Genomic DNA, 16485 nt, shown 5'->3' with positions numbered 1-16485 from the left:
TATTTCAAAATACATTTACATACAGAAAACCATCTGTATTTATTGCATGCTGTGTTGAATTGGTTATAACAGGTTAACATGTGTCTGGCTTGATATGAAGTTGACTTAGTCTTGTGGATGTTGTTTAGTCTACCTATTTTTGCTTATAAAAAGATCACATAACCGACAACAAAGTTTTATTTCGCAAACAAAATGCTCTTCAAATTAGATCTGTGTATTTTACATTTCAAAAAACGAATATGGCTGGAGGTATTTACCTAGTTTCTCATTACTATTTGCTCTGCCGTGCACCTGCAAGACAAACTCGGGGGCTCATTTTACACATCTCGTTCCCCGTTCGGTAATTTCCGTGAGACGCGTACAGGAACGTTATTCGTCGTGACGTCACCCTCGGAGAAACCGCCCCCTTTCTCCTAGGAGAAGACAGTCGGCCATTTTAAGTCCACCAGTCGTCATTTCACATCGCTACAGTAGGACGGAGAACGTCAGGACTCACTTTCATCATATTTCTCTTACAACTGTAGTGGAGAATTACTACTATGAACAGAAACTCTTCCTAAAATCAAAAACAACTAGATCCTAGTGAAGTGACGCATAAGCCAGTAGATTCCAGTGTCGAGTTGTAATTTTTTGCACCTCAATGTAGCTAGAGGAAATGGCTGTGGAAAGCATGACTGTCCATCCAAACTCCCCAACTACCAACCACGAACACAACAGTCTCCTGACTGACGAAAGGTCGAGTAATTCTACAGTCATATTTAAATGAAATTATTTATTTGTCCTGTGCTTTTACACAAAAAGCCCGGGTTTCTTTTTCTTTTTCTGTCAGAGGGATTAAACTCGCCTTTTCTGGAAAACGAGTACAGAGGTAAAGAACGCCATGTTGACACGACAACGCCAACTGGGAGGCCAAATATCACCGGGGATAACGTTATTCCCTTAATTTTTATTACGTTACCACAATCAGCGATCAATCGACTCAAGCCAACTGTCTGCAGAGAAAAAGCCGAGGTCGAAACAGCTGATCAATCATACTTTCACCGCCATTCTAGCAAACTCAACGGTTATAAAGCATCGGTTAATTACTCGCCCATTGTTGAGAATAGTTTACTGATTTAGCAACGTTAATTCAATTAATTGTGTGGGTGTGACAGTTACTGTGATTTACGAAAGTACAAAAATACAAACTGTTGTTTTTGTGCTAACGGCGGGCCTGTCAGGCTAACTTAGCAACATTAGCTCGTTGGCTAATGCGGCCAACGGAAGGAGAAGCTAAGCTAATGCTAACGGTTCGTGTTAATGATAACTTGCTAATCATTGACATTTCCAATCGCTACGTCGTCGAATTAAATTTAGCATCACCTAACGTTAAAGCAGCTTTCTTGATGTTTTTCGATCGGATATTTAATTATTCTGATCGTTCAAACGCGTTCGTTCAGTCGGCGTGAGTTAGCTTAAATGCAAAGCAACTTGACGCACTTCAAATTGTGTTCGAGTCGTCGTCTTTTTACCCAAACAACACTCTGATGAGCTTTATTTTCAGCTCCCGAACACCCTGAAATTATTGGGGTTTGATCCCTTGAAGTTCTAAATGTTAACTGTATTCACATTATTGATTTTCTCTCATTTAAATGTACAGAGTAATCCTGTTACAATGGCTAGTGTTTGAAACGCGTTTGTGCTGCTTGTTGCTCATGAATATTTGTCTAACATCACTTTATTCACAGTCGTGCCCACACTGACTCCAAACATCCACAAAAGTCCCCAAAATGTGTAAAACGTCTGCAAAGCATCCCAGAAGTGTTTCAAGCCAAACACAAAGTTCCCTTTTTCCACAGTCCCCAGTTGGCAAATGTCCTTTATGTTACCCAGTTGGCCCCACAGTCTCACAGACCCCACTAGTGTCCCTGAAAGGTTAGGGAGAAACCTCTTTCAATGGTTTTGAGTGCAAAATGTGAAGAAAACCTGTCACAGTAAGTATTCCCCATTTTAATCATGGCCCTTTGCTTCTAGAAATAATTAAGTTGTGGACTCATCCACTGAGCTAATAATGTGCCATAATGCATGGTGAATCCTTTTATTCAGTCATCCTTTATAGACCAGATTAATCTTGTGCTCTGTTGGACTCCTCACAGTTGTGTGATCAGTAGGGCGTGTTGATTAATACAATCATCAGGTTGGTATAGTGTTGATGGAAAATTGTTTGGCATAGTTTACATGAATTTCATTGCACTTAGTTTTCAGCAGTGTAATGATACTTGGGTAGGGTCTAATCAATAACGTATTAAGTAAATAACAGTCTTTCCTCTTCACAGGTCTGGTAAGCCTAGGTTTGTGTTGGTAGACTTACAGTAACTCCTCAGTTAACACTGACCTGACCTGTACATTTTCTTGGCTGAGCATAGAGAAGTCTGCACATAGTTTGTTTGTATTGAAGGTTCTCCAAAGTGGTTCATTGTTGGCAGCAGGTGATTGCGTGTGTAGCTTCTGCCCATAATGAATCCCAGCCACTCCCTTTTCACAGCAACCTGCCATCCAAATCCATGTGCTATAATAGAGAGCCCTCCATTGTGTCAGTAAAATGTTCCTTGTGATAGGTCCGTGTGTCCTACTCTGACTGGTTTGGAGTAATGGGCCAGCTTCATAGCACACACCATTAGTGAGGTAGAGGAGTGATTTGACTGTTGAGATGATACTGCTCTTTTTGGTGTGTGAAATTCAAGCCAATTGCTGATGCAGGACAAAGAACTTAAAGTTTAGCAAAGCATTTGAGCCAAGGAGACAAAACTTGATAGTTTGATATTAAATTATGTGGAGAAAAATGTACCAGGGTTGTTGGGATCTGATACTGAGCTTTTGTACTGAGCCGATATTTGCCAAACACATACTTTTGAAGCTACTTTGCACAGAACGACAGAGGAAAGATGGTTAAAGTAACAGAGAAACTATTTTCAGGGAGAGCATTCTGGTTTTTGCTCAGACCAAAATCAAATTAGCCTAAATATGAAGACAGATTTTGTTGTTTTTCAGGATAGAGTTCTATAGCAAACAGTAGATTACAGGATGTTGTCTTTAGAGTAAAGGTTTTATACCTGGGATCTGTTCTAAAGAAAAACAGGTTTACTAATTTATCTGGATAAATTTGCTGTGTAAAACCTGGAACTCCCACAAATCTGGAACAAGGAGACTGATGAAAGAAGATCTCTGGACTTTAGTCAGCAGATTTGTCCACATAACTTTGTAAACTTATCTTCTAGCACAGGGCCCTGATAGTTTCTCCTTCTATTAGGTCAGGAAATACAAAGTTGTGTAAGCTATTAGTGTATTCGTTTTGTTCCAAGGATGAAAGAAAGTAGCAAAAGAGTAGCATTTACTGGCTCATGGCTGTCTTGCTCTGTAGATTAATATTTAGTTTGTGACACAGCACAGATTATCAAGGCTGGTTCTTGTGCTCTCCCCAGAGGAAGCTGTTATGCTGAGGATGTGGTGGGGCTCGGTGTATACATATAGTGCAGCTGACATTTTGCCTCAAAGCAGGTAGACTTACCACCTGTTTTGCTTCATTTCACGGGCTGCTCTTGGCACAACAAAACCAGTCTTTGAGTACTCAAATATTGTAAGGCGGTAGTCAAGTGAATGAATAAGTGGAAACCTGTTCACATCAGCCTGGCCTCTGGCCTCACTCCCAGCCTGCTGCAGGCAGTACTTGTCAGCCTACTTTGGGTGTCGGCCTTTGTGGGAGAAACTATTCAAATAAGAAGTGACAAATATTACATCTCATCAAATGCGTTTCTTTATGGTTATGAAAATCTTTTCCTAGCCTGTGCCATAAATCATATCACATCCTTGGCAAAGAAAATAGCAGACAAAACAATGACCAATGTAACTTTGTCAAGAATATGAATGGTCAGTTGTTGGTTGGGATCTTGTGCTTGGATAAAACTGGCACTTAGAAAACGGTGGCTGGTAGGAAAGGAAAACATCATACATGCTAATATCAGTTTTAATTTCAAAACCATCTTTGTTTTGGAAGTTAGTTTAATGGCAGCTTCCAGACTGGTTACATTACCTTTCTCTTTTCTAAATTAAAAGATCTTTTGCTTTTTTTAAACCGCATCCTCCCTCACTTGTCTTCACTGTGTGTTAGTCACTGCAGGAAGAGGCCTGCATGTGATCCATGTCATTTAGGATCTCATGGTTTTGCTCACATTGCTTCATGTGCAGGTCCTGCCCTGGTAGTTGACCACAGTAACAGCACATTAGTTACAGTGTTCGATATGTTGGTTGTGTAGACCTCATTTGATGTCTTGTACAGCGTGAAGTAGTGAAGTAGTGGCATCAGTCCAAATGTGTTCACCAGTAGTTTAGACAGGCAAACATCTGTGAGAAATAGTGGGGCTGTGTTAATACACCTGGCAGAGTCACAGGTACACACAAAAAACACAATCTTGCGTTTTGTCGCTCGATATGAATCACCAGTTGCAGTACACAGTGGAATCAAACCAGTATTTGTCTTTCAAAGTGTGTCAGGTGTTCTTGAGATACAAAATATATAACCTTCCTTTTTAGTGTCAGAAATCTCCCTCAAATAGGTGCTTCAAGAATAACATTCACAGAACTGCAAGTGAGCCAAAAGCCATGTTTAATTAGTTTAATTTAATGTAATCACTCCAAGCTACGATGTTTCTTGATTTTTCTTCAGACAATTACTCTTTTGAACTTAGTTTGACTCCCACAAATGAAAACAATGCAACTTTTACATTGTCACTGGGTAAATTATTAATCCGTAAACAGATTTAATGTCTGGCCAACGTTCAAAGCCTCTGTACTCTGTTTTTCATTGGATGTATCTGTGACAGCTGGAAAACAAACCACTAAATGTTCACTTTTATTTATTTTTTAAATACATTTTTATCCATCTACATTTTTTAAATGTATGTCCTTAAACTTAAGAGATGCTGGCAGGCTGAGCCACAGCCGTTGAGAAGATGAGATATGTAACATCTCTCAATGTGTGTTGTTCACATATACAGGCCAGAGGATGGAGAACTGGAGGAGGGTGAGCTGGAAGATGATGGGGGAGATGTGGAGGAGGAGGAGATGGGTGGTGGTACATCTGCAGCAGCAGCAGGAGCAGGTGGTGATGGAGGTGATGAGGCAGGTGGAGGAGGTGAAGCAGAAGGGGAAGGGGCCGGAGAAAGGCCTCAGCGAAGTAAGGAGCGCCATGCCAGCAGCAATTCAGACGACGAGAGATCCCACCGTCGCAAGAGGAAAAGGAAGAAAGAGAAGGAGCGAGAAAGGGAGAAGAGGAGGGCCAAGAAGAAACGCAAATCAAAACACAAAGTAAGAACAGAAATAGACCCATAGTTATTTGTATCATCGATCTGAATCTGTAAAACTTCATCGTATTGACTCCCTCCCTGAATATATGTTTGGCTCTTTCTCTCAGCGCCATGCATCTTCTGATGACGACCACTCAGACTTCAGTGATGACTCTGACTACAGCCCGAGTGAAAAGAGAAAATACAGAGAATACAGTCCACAGTACCCCCCTTCTGTAAGTCATTCTCCACATTAACAACAAAACAAATGTAACTTAATCAGGTTATTTTTTTAAGTAAAACATTCTGTGCATCCCTGATATGTCAGGATTTAAGTATTCTTTTTTGTGGAGAGTAAAATCACCCAATGCATTTACTTGTCTCTAGTCTCATGGGGGCTATGGTGGCTCAAAGAAAGGCAGCTACATGAAAATGGATAAGCAGAGCTATGGAGGCTACGATGAGTATGAAGAGGACAACTACGAGGGAGAGGAAGAGGAGGACATGGGGGAAGAAGACTATGATGACTTCACGAAGGAGCTCTATCAGTACCGCAAGGCCAAAGAGGGAGGAGGTGGCCGTGGAGGACGGGGTGAGTCCACGGCAGGGTTAAAGCTGTTGAAGTTAAAAAAATACTTGTTTCATTACATAGTCTGCTATGTGCCAAATATTTCCCCAGCTGAGATTCAATCCAGATCTTAGAGAGACTAAACACAGCGGATAGAGTGTCTGAATGGTGATACACAAAATGTCAGAAGTACGTTTGAGGCCAGATGTTGTAGGAACATCCTGTTTTTTCTTAAACTACATTTATAAAAATGTGCTTTTATTTATTTAGCCATAGTATTATACTTTGATGGTGTAGAATATGTTTTATATGGTTTGTACTGAAAGTTTTTAACCGAACTTTAGGAAAGCAAACAGACACTGTGTGTCCCTGTGTGACAAAAGCTATGCAGCAGATTTGACATCATACGCTTGTTATGTTACTTTGCACTCAGTTTTGTTTGCACAGTTGTGAACAGACAAAGGAGCTAATTTGCCCAAAGTTTCTTATCAATCCAAATTCCACAGATATGTTGGAAACTTATCTGCCTCTGTAGCTTACTCTGGTCTCATTTCTCTCTTTGTCTCTTTGTAGGGGGTAAAGGTCGCATGAAGAACCAGAGAGGTCGTGGAGGAATGAGGGGAGGGAGGAGGGGAAGAGGTGGAAGCAGAGGAAGAGGAGGTCGAGGTGGTGGTGGTGGAGGAGGAGGAGGAAAGATGGGAGGAGACAACGATGATGGAGACGGATATGGAGATGAGATGGAGGTGAAGTTTAGAATTCAGAATGAAAGCTATGTCCCTCTGCTTTGGTCAGAGTTTACGAAACAAGTTGTTATTTCTTGCTGTATTTTGTGTATTTGCACAGTTGTTTAAATATATTTCACATGGAAACATTCCAGGGAACAAAAAACACTTGATGTCGTCATTTCCACATTGTTATTTAAGAAAGTTGTTTATTCTGGGTTAGACAAACATGGAAAATCTGTCATGATTCTAGATTATTCCCTCTTGCTGTTCAGCACCGAGAAATCCAGCCTGTTGGTGGTCTTAATGGAATAATACTAATTATCTTTGGAAACCTCCCAGTGTTGTTGCTGTGTTTTCATTTCCCAAAACAAACCAAACAAATTAAGGGGTTAAACGTCCTTTACAAACTCTCTAACCACCAGCTACACTCTGGCCACAATGTCTAAGAACTTTTGGTTCCCAGCTGATAGTGAAGTCATATTCTGAGAATCTTCAAGTAATTGACTGTTATTAAGTGACGTGTTAAATTTGTCCTTAAAGTATGGAGATGATGACTATGACAACATGGGGGATGACGACTACGATGACTACTCAAAAGAACTCAATCAGTACAAGAAGTCCAAAGACAGAGGCAGAGGTGAGTCCGGACTTCAGGTGTATGTGTTTGTGTTTGTGTTTGGTCTTTTTCTTTCTTGAAGAAACATCTACACGGTTCATTCAGTTGCTCTTTTAGGTCACTCAAAGACAGTGATAGTGTTGCTCAAAAACTCATCCACTGTCACCGTCTTTAATTCCTACATCAGGAGGTAAAGGCGGCCGTGGAAGAGGGAGGGGTAAAGGAGGACGTGGTATGATCAGAGGAGGAAGGGGTCGAAACCGTGGGAGAGGAAGAGGTGACATGGGGATGGATGACGACAACAACGGAGACATGGATAATGGGGTAAGGCCTTTGTAATTCTGTGTCCTGATATTGCAATTGAAACTAATCAGATAATTTAAAGTAGGTCAAAGCAAATGAAGGCTGCTTCACTAAAATCTGGAGACATTCTTTAATATTTTTTAGACTTGAGCATTAAAGTTATGTGAATCTTCACTTTTCTTTTTATTGCCTGACACGCTGCTCTCTCTTTCTGTTTACGTTTATGTATTTCAGGATGGAGGTGGAGGAGGCGATGGTCCAGGACTCGGGCGGAGGAATCAAAATGAGAAGCACCAGGATAAGAAAGGAAAGGCCATCTGCAAGTACTACATTGAGGGGAGATGCACCTGGGTAAGATGGCACAAATGTGATGCAAATTTTTAAAAAAAGGATGTTTGCAACCCAGTTTTAGCCTGTATAATTATATATATATAATATATTTCAATATTATATAATATTGAAACTGTTTCAAGGCCAATGGCTCAGAACCAACCTTGGTCTAATATGGTTAAACTCAAATAATTCTAAAAGAAATTTTTGAAATTTGGCACCAGTGAACTGTAGCAACATGCAAAGAACTATTTACATTTAATTTATCTAAACGGTACCACAGAATAAAAGGAAAATCGTTTATTTGGTCCTATCCACTCATCTTTTGGCAGCTCTGTTAAACTTGCCAGTCATGAGCCTTACACATTTCATTAAGGCCTTTTCCTCACCAGGGGGACCACTGCAACTTCAGCCACGACATTGAGCTGCCCAAGAAGAAGGAGCTGTGCAAGTTCTACATCACTGGATTTTGTGCCCGAGCGGACCACTGTCCTTACATGCATGATATCCTTTACTACTCACCACATACAAAGAGAGTCTTTATTAGTACAGAGGAATTCTGGATATATTGATGTGTATCTGTTCATTTGTCTCTGAATACAGATTCTTAGAAACAGTAAAGCCAGTTAAGGTTACCTCACTGAAAACATAATAGTTTGCATTAACCTAAGAATTCAAATTTTAAAGTTTTCTGTCCAGTATCTTTGTGAGTGTTTCTCCTTGATTCCCATGCTACGTGAATTCCCCTGTAAGCTTTTCCACACCACTGGGAACTGTGTCAATGGCGACGAATGCATGTTCTCCCATGAAGCGCTCAATGATGACACACAGGAGCTGCTCAATAAGGTAGGATCCCGTAACACTACCAAATTAGACATTCTTCATGATTATTGTAAATACACGCTGGTTCTTTAAAGAAATTGTTTACCGACGTGAACCAATGCTTGATTTTAGAAATGCTTTAGAAAACATTTCAGGTAAACTTATCAGTGATGTCTCTGTGACCCTGTTTTCTAGATGCTGGCAGAGGATGCAGAAGCTGGAGCTGAGGATGAGAAGGAGGTGGAAGAGCTGAAAAAACAGGGGATCAACCCTCTCCCCAAACCCCCTCCTGGAGTTGGCCTCCTGCCCACCCCTCCTCGGCCTGTTCCTGTAGACACCAACACAGGGGCTGGGGAATTTGGTGGCCCACCGGTGGGTGACTTTGGTGACTTTCCTGGACCTAACCAGGGGCCCATTCACAACAAAGGTCCCCCAGGACCAGGGCCTGTTCCTGGGCCAAACCCCTGTGTTGGTCCCCCTGTCCATGGCCCTGAAGGAATTCCCTTCCAAGGTGGGCCCCCAAATCCCAATGTCCCTCCTCCACACATGGGCCCTCCACCTCCTTGTGGTGGTGGAGGTGGAGGAGGAGGAGGAGGAGGTGGTGCAGGGAAGAAGATCCCCTCATTGTTTGAGATTAAAGTTCAGCCAACCGGACAGCTGGCTCAGAAACTGGCCGTCAGGTAAGAGACCAGAAGAATTCATGATGAATAAAAGAGAATCTTTTAATTTAGAAAATGTAGCTAGTGATTTTATTCAGAGTGACAGATGTAATTCTCTAACACAGTGATCCACAGAGATTTTATCTTTGAGATATTGAATATTTCACCTGTGAAGACACAAAAAAAATGTTTTAGGTGTAAGTTTTCTCTTCCTGATTTCTCACTCTGTGAATACTAACTCTGGCTCTCTCTCCTTTATCAGGGGCCAGACTCCCAGTGGCAATCAGGGTCAAACTGCAGCACCACCCCAAGGGGCCCCTGGTGCCCCTCCCCCCTGCTTCCCTCCTCCCCCAGGCATGATGTCCCCTGACATGCAGAACATGGGCCCCCCTGGAATGAACCAGGGCCCCCCCAACATGGGACCTGGTGGACCACCCATGATGGGAGGATTTGCACCTGGTGACGGACCTCCACATGGTGGTGCTATGCCTCCAGGCCCTCCTCAGGGTGGAGGAAACTTCTTCAATAACTTCTTCAATCAGCAGGACAGTATAAACATGGAGGGAGTGGTGCAAGAAGGTGAGAGTAAATTTCAGTAATCAATCAGAATAATTAATAATAAGGTAAATAAAGCTGTAATTATTGCGATGGTTGAAAAAAATGCAGTTTCTGTACTGATGACTGCTGTTCCCTCTTAGGTGATAACTACCAAGGTTTTCCTGGCATGGACGAGAGAGGAGGAGCAGGGAAATTTGGTAATCAGTCAGGTGGCCAAGAAGGCTCTAATGGAGCATCAGCCAATCAGGGAGGGATTTCTGTGCCCGACTTCCTGCCTCCAGCACAGCGCGTCCTATTTATGAGGATCCAACAGAAGCAGCAGGAAGAGGAAGAAAGAGCTCGCAGAATTGCAGAGGGAGGAGCAGAGAAGAGTAGAGACACTGAAGGTAGAGGAAAAGCATCTGAACATATTTGTGTTTATTTCACAATAATAACGAGTGGCTGTCAGTAGAATAAGATATAGGTTTGCTTTAATTCTTTAAAAGGACCCCTGCAAAATAAATGTTTCATTGCTGTATCTAATAAAAGTTCCAAACAGTCAACAGAATCCTCATACATGACACCTTTTAAAGGTGCCTTCAAGGTTAATCAAATTAGTGTCTGGAAATTATAACTTACTCCAGAATTCACACATTAAACGTGTCTGTCCTTCTTTCCTAGGTGACTCAGGGAACTGGTACTCCAGTGAGGATGAGGACGGTGGTGGAAGTGTGACCTCTATTTTGAAGACGCTCCGTCAACAAACTCAGGGTCCTTCAAAACCTGATGGCCCCCCAAGCGATCCTCGCCTTCAGAAGGCCTCTACTGCCAGCGCTCCGGCTCGGCCAGCAGATCCCCGCTTGGCTCGGGACCCACGTCTGGCACGTGCTGCAGAGTCGGCCCAGATCTCAGACTCTACCCACTCCATGCCTGCTCCAGCTTCCTCTGGACCACCTGCAGACCCAAGGTTAGCCCGGCTAACTGCCGCTGCCTCAGCTGGATCCACATCCCTCTCGCCTCCTGCTCCTAAACCGGAGCCTCCTTTAGTCTACAAGCCCCCACCACTTACGACTCCGGCAGCAGATGAGGAGGAGACAGAGCGCGTTCTCCGGGACAAGCCAGTGCCGATTCCCTTGGACCCGCTCATGGGTATGGCTCTAAGAGATCCACGCTCACAGCTGCAGCAGTTCAGTCATATTAAGAAAGATATTCTTCTCCACATGCCGGCATTCTCTAAAACCATCACCTGGTCACCTGAAGATCTCCTTCCACTGCCTATCCCTAAGCAGGACCTCCTTCCGCTCCCACCAGGCATCCCTCCTGTCTCCTCCATAGACCCACGTCTGTCTCGGGCTCAGCAGCCACCCCATACATCACTCCCTCACTCGCAGCCTCCCCCCATACAGCCTCCTCCCTCATTGGACCCTCCTGCTCCCTCTACATCTTCCTCCTCCTCCCTCCCAGACTTTGAGCTGCTGTCTCGTATCCTGAAGACTGTCAACTCCAGCCCGTCCCAGACTCCCTCCCCTCCTCTCCTACCCCCCCCTATTGCCCCTGTGTCGATTCTGGGTACACCTCCCCCCATGCCTCCCACACCTGCAGAGAAACCTGTTGACCCCCGTGTGGCCCGTAAAGGCCCCACAGACCCACGTCTGCAGCCTCAGAAGTCAGCACTGAAGCAACCAACAGATCCTGCACCTCCTCCTGTCTCCTCTACCTCTCCAGCGACAACATCTAGCTCCTCTTCTCCTCCTACCATTGCCCCATATGACCCAAGGCTGCTCTCCTCAGGTGGGGCAGGGCGTGTTGTGGGACCTGGGGCACCAGGGGGAGCCAGTGTGCTGAGCAGCATCAGTCTATATGACCCCCGGACTAACAAACCAGGCAGCCCTGGTACCAACAGTGGCTCTAACAACTCCCCCAACTCAGCTAGCACAGAATCCAAACCCAGTGAGCCCACAACAGGTAAACCGAAGTCCAAGGAACCCCTGTTTGTTCGTAAGTCTGCATTGGACCAACCAGAGCCAGAGAAAAGTGGAGAGCAAGGGACTGATCGATATAACAGTTATAACAGGCCCCGGCCAAAGCCTGCACCCTCGCCTAACTCTGCAGCCCAGGGAGGGCCCACTGCAGCGGGCGCAGCTGCAGTTGGAGGTCAGGGGGCTTCTGGAGCTGCTGCAGATCAGGGCCCCGCAGGTGTCCACAACCTTCCTGTATCCTCTCTTTTTGGCGTGGTAAAGCAAGCATCGAAGCCTGGCGGGACGAGTAGCCCCTTTGGAGGCAACAGTCCGGTGCAGTCTGACCAGGCAGCCACAGATCAGGACAACGCCTCACTGAAGGAGGTTTTCAAAGGCTTTGACCCCACCGCCTCCCCCTTCTGCCAGTGACCGCCCAACCATCAAACCAAAAGCCCCTTATGTGGTCAACATGGGCTTGTTTTAACATTTATGGACACTGAACAGATCAGTGAAAAAGAGAAAGAAAAGTGCACTGGGGCGTCTGCCTATAAGACTGGTTAAGAAGACAAACTTTTGTGAACAAACTGACGTCAAACGATGTTTCATGCACAGCATACTCTCTGACACACACACACACACATGCTCTTTATCACAGTGTTGCAGATTCAGATTCTATAAAAGACTCTTGGGTTATGGGAAGGGTTTAAAATGAAATCTCTAAAGTTCTATTTTAAGCAGACTTATTGATGTATAAATATATGTATTCTCTTCATCTCAATCCTTAAAGAAAACAGTTATTGAGACAGCAAAGACACATTTACATCGAACAAACAAGTTCATAGCTTCTTCCTTATCCTCTTCATTTCAGTACCTGCTCAATTCTTTTGTGAATTTTTCTCCTCATCTTTAACCTGTTCGATGTGCTCGTCTGTATTTTTGACAGTCAAAGTTGACTATGCTCTTGGCAACAATGAAAAAATGGGATACATCTCATTTTTTCCCAACAAAATATTGCTTATTTGTGGTGTTTTTTGTGATTAAATCAACAGCACTGAGGCAACTCTTTTAACTCAGTTGCCTATCAGACTCAAATCACCTTCTATGTCACTGCCTTTGCATTCACTGTCCTCTTTAACCCCCCTGAACAGTCCTCAGTTTAGCATGCATTTTGTCATCATGAGTCACCATGTCACATTTTCTGCAGAAACGTTTGCAAATACCTAAAGTTTAAATCTATATTCTGCTTTTTTAGTATTTATTTTTCTACTTCTTTGCACTGTTTATTGCCCTCGAAGGTATCCTGTATCTATGTTTTTAATGTCTCTAGCTCCGCCACCTGTTCATGTACTGTTTAATTTCACATGTCTAGCCTTTTCCTCAAAACAGAAGTTTTGCTGGTACAGGAAGTGACCTGTGACCTTTCAGTACTGCCTCTCACCACTAAGCCACTGTTTTCCTTTTCCCTGTTTGTCATATTCACAGGTTTTCACATTAAGTTTAATCGGTTTGTGAATGGTCAGTGGAGAACATTTAATGACAACTTCTGTAGCTTTAATGTCGAAGGTATGGAAAATAGACCTCGCTGCTCAAACTGATGACAAACACGTCCCCATGTCCCTCTCCATTGGCAGATTTTACTTGGATGGTGGTTAGCCAGAGCCTCAGAAGGAAACATTAAACATGTTTTTTTTCTGCATAAAAGTTGATTTCAAAGGTTCAGTATGAAATCAGTCAGCCATGGTCAGAATTCACCATCTAGCCTTGAGCTTGTAGTTATTTTGTTTTTAATAACTCTCTTGTTAAGAATGAAAAGAGGGGCTGTATATTTCTGCCATTGGTTGGTGGATTGGAATAATTTGCAGTCTTTAGTTCAGAAGCTTTTGGCTTTAGTGGCTGGTGACAATGTGACAAACTAAACTTGGACCTAAAGTTCAATTAATGCATGGATCTTGCATTGATCTGTGCAGGTGCTCCCTCTACTGTCAGTCTGAGCTCTGCATGAAGGGAACCATGGCCTTCAAATTACAGACTTTGACATGATCTGTGTTAAAAATGGTTTTCTCTCTCAGGCCTGCAGCAAATGAAGCGCACACATCAGTGTTCAGCTGGGGTGGATTCACAATTTAAAATGTTAAAATAGTTTCTCCAGAATCTTATTTCTTAGTTTCTACTCCTTACCTTACCTTACCATACCATAAACAGTAAACAGTCAGAAGTTAGAGTAGCATCTGAATCAGGCTGAGGATAAGCAAGCTGTTCCCGAGCCAGTTATTTCATTACCAGATTTGTTTGAAAATCTGTACATGTGGGGTCACTGTAGTGGAGCTTACAGATGTTTTTGACTCCCAGAAGGGTTAAGATTGTATAACAGCTGTCAGGATTGTTGACTGTCTTGTGTATAAATGTTGATCATTTTAATTTATTTTTTATACTTGGGTAAATATACTTCCTCACTCATTTTTGAACTGAATCGTTTTATATGTCAGAAATATGTGATTACTGCTCACCTCAGTGGGATGTAGGCAGCCTGCAACAGTGTGAAGAGAGGAGAAAGACATATTTTTTTATTTGGTTTTGTGTATAAGGATTCAAACTAACAAAATTCACTATGGTTCCCTCCTGCAGGTAGGAAAAGCCTGTTAGGAGGCTGAGTTTCAGCTATAGCAAGTGTGAAAGTTATTGTTGATTTGTTCTTTCCTTTATTGCTTTGTTGTTTTATAAGTTAGTTTTTTCTTGCTATGTAAATCTGAACAGTATCCTGTCTTTGGAGGAGTGGAGTTTTCTAACTGTACACTGTAGGTGAGGTTGTCAAAGTATTTAAATAAAGTTGATACATGATCAACCAGTTAAAATGCTGTTTTCTGTTTGTGTTGCCTCAGTTGAATCATTTGACCTTTTTTTAATCTGCTGTGCTTGTGAAGCTTAGATCGAAATGAATAAACATGACGTGTCTGAATAAACATGACGTGTCTGAACAAACAGTACATTTTTGCCCTACTTGCAGTCGGATTCCGAAAAGCTGTTTCCATCTTTTTAGTTATAAAACAACACACGTCTTTCCTGGAGTGACGAGTATCACAGCCTCACACTGACACTATGGCTATAAATTATATAATCCTGTTATTGTTACAGTCTGTTGAAAGTAGAAGCAGCTAAAGATGTAGAAGCTGCCACGTCTGTCGTCATAGTCGACTAAAATACCACAGTTTTTGTTTGGTTTTGTCCTTTGTCATCTAAAATCTTTAGTTTGAATGGGATTGCTTAGCGTTTTCCTGTGTTTTCTGAATACACAGAACCACTAATGCTTATTTTAAGCTACTTAGAGAACCAGACGGGTGGGGTCTACTAAATCGGGTCTATTCAGGCGGGCTGAGGCCGTGGTCACTGAATTGACCTTTCCTTCCCGTGACTTTAAGTTTTCTTTCCCTTGTTCTGTTCTGTATCCCCTCTTGTCTGGTTCCCCAGTTAAATAATGAATTATTTGAAAATGGCCTTTGACCCACTATCTTTCCTGAATCTCTTCATTTTTCACAGGCAGGCGTGTTGCTGTCAGCTTTTCTGATATTGTTCCGTACTATTTTTAGGCCTCCAGTGATTGGCGCTGCATGGTTCTCGGGTTCAGCCTCTGTGGATTTGGATCAGCACCCCAGCAGCGCACGGCCTGTTTCCTGGTTAACTATGATCCTCTAGTGATTCACTTCCTGCTCCCCTCCCATCCTGCAACACTGGCTCCAGGAAGACAAACTATTCATCCAGCACCTCAAAGGTTTCCTATCACACTCACAAACATGCACACGCACACACAGAGCTGCCAGTTTACTGGGTACACAACTATCTCTCTCTTTTGATCTTCAGAGCAGATGTTCTCCATGGATAAAATATTGGATGTTGTGTGCGTGACTAAAAGATTAAGAAGCTGCAATGTTAAAACTGCACTCAAAGATCCAAAGATGCTAAATGAGGCTGAAATTTGGAGACTACTGAGGAAATAAAAACTCACTGACGTGATCCTGGAAGTATTCTGGGACAACGTGTGCCCTGAGACATGATTTATTATTGTTGAGTATTCATCAGCTAAACGGTTAGAGACGGCCTTATCAGGGATTTTCAAACCAGAACACAAACCTCCAACGTCATTAACACAGTCACTCATTTTTCCAAATTTCAACTGAACTCTGATACCTCTGATAACTGATACCAAAAATATTTGAAAATGATAATGTTCCTAAATAACTGGAAACTTGCCTGCAGCTAGAGAGTGATGCGACCTGACATCACAGCAGAGTAGACAGGTCTTGCCACATATTGTACCTGCCGTATGAATCATTTTTTTCCAACAGTAGTTCCAGAGACACACACACAGATACACACATACAAGTCCTGCAGTCATAATAAATCCAGGTGAATTCCTGTGATGTGAAACCATCAGTCATGGAAGTGTGTCACATGAGAAATGGTTCGTTTTTTCATGCATCAGTTTTCATGCAGCACAGTATCACTGTACTGTATTACTATTTTTGAAGGGCCAGGTAGTTCAGATTGTGCACATAACGGTCATTCAACCCACAAACAATCATCACATGTACATGAACACACATAATACTGTACACAATCAGATATACATAATTATACGTACATAGACTTAT

General features: G+C 42.8%; 1 protein-coding gene across 2 annotated transcripts; it reads left to right on the top strand.

The window, feature by feature from the left end:
- The first annotated feature begins 422 nt into the window (after positions 1 to 422).
- zc3h4 (zinc finger CCCH-type containing 4) lies at positions 423 to 14691 on the top strand. Of its 2 annotated transcripts, none has more exons than XM_019265570.2 (14): positions 423 to 735; positions 5034 to 5343; positions 5450 to 5557; positions 5709 to 5913; positions 6463 to 6632; positions 7155 to 7251; positions 7418 to 7554; positions 7768 to 7884; positions 8256 to 8367; positions 8600 to 8709; positions 8881 to 9365; positions 9607 to 9923; positions 10043 to 10288; positions 10563 to 14691. In XM_019265570.2, the coding sequence occupies exons 1-14, from the start codon at positions 656 to 658 to the stop codon at positions 12266 to 12268; spliced, it is 4200 nt and encodes a 1399-aa protein (XP_019121115.2). In that variant the 5' UTR covers positions 423 to 655; the 3' UTR covers positions 12269 to 14691. The 2 variants fall into 2 exon arrangements, with proteins under 2 accessions (XP_019121115.2, XP_027135991.1); XM_027280190.1 differs by lacking the exon at positions 423 to 735 and adding an exon at positions 789 to 1973.
- Positions 14692 to 16485: the final 1794 nt, after the last annotated feature.

This window comes from Larimichthys crocea, chromosome VII (assembly GCF_000972845.2).
Source record: "Larimichthys crocea isolate SSNF chromosome VII, L_crocea_2.0, whole genome shotgun sequence".
NCBI lineage: Eukaryota > Metazoa > Chordata > Actinopteri > Sciaenidae > Larimichthys > Larimichthys crocea.
This window is presented reverse-complemented; position numbering and strand designations above follow the sequence as displayed.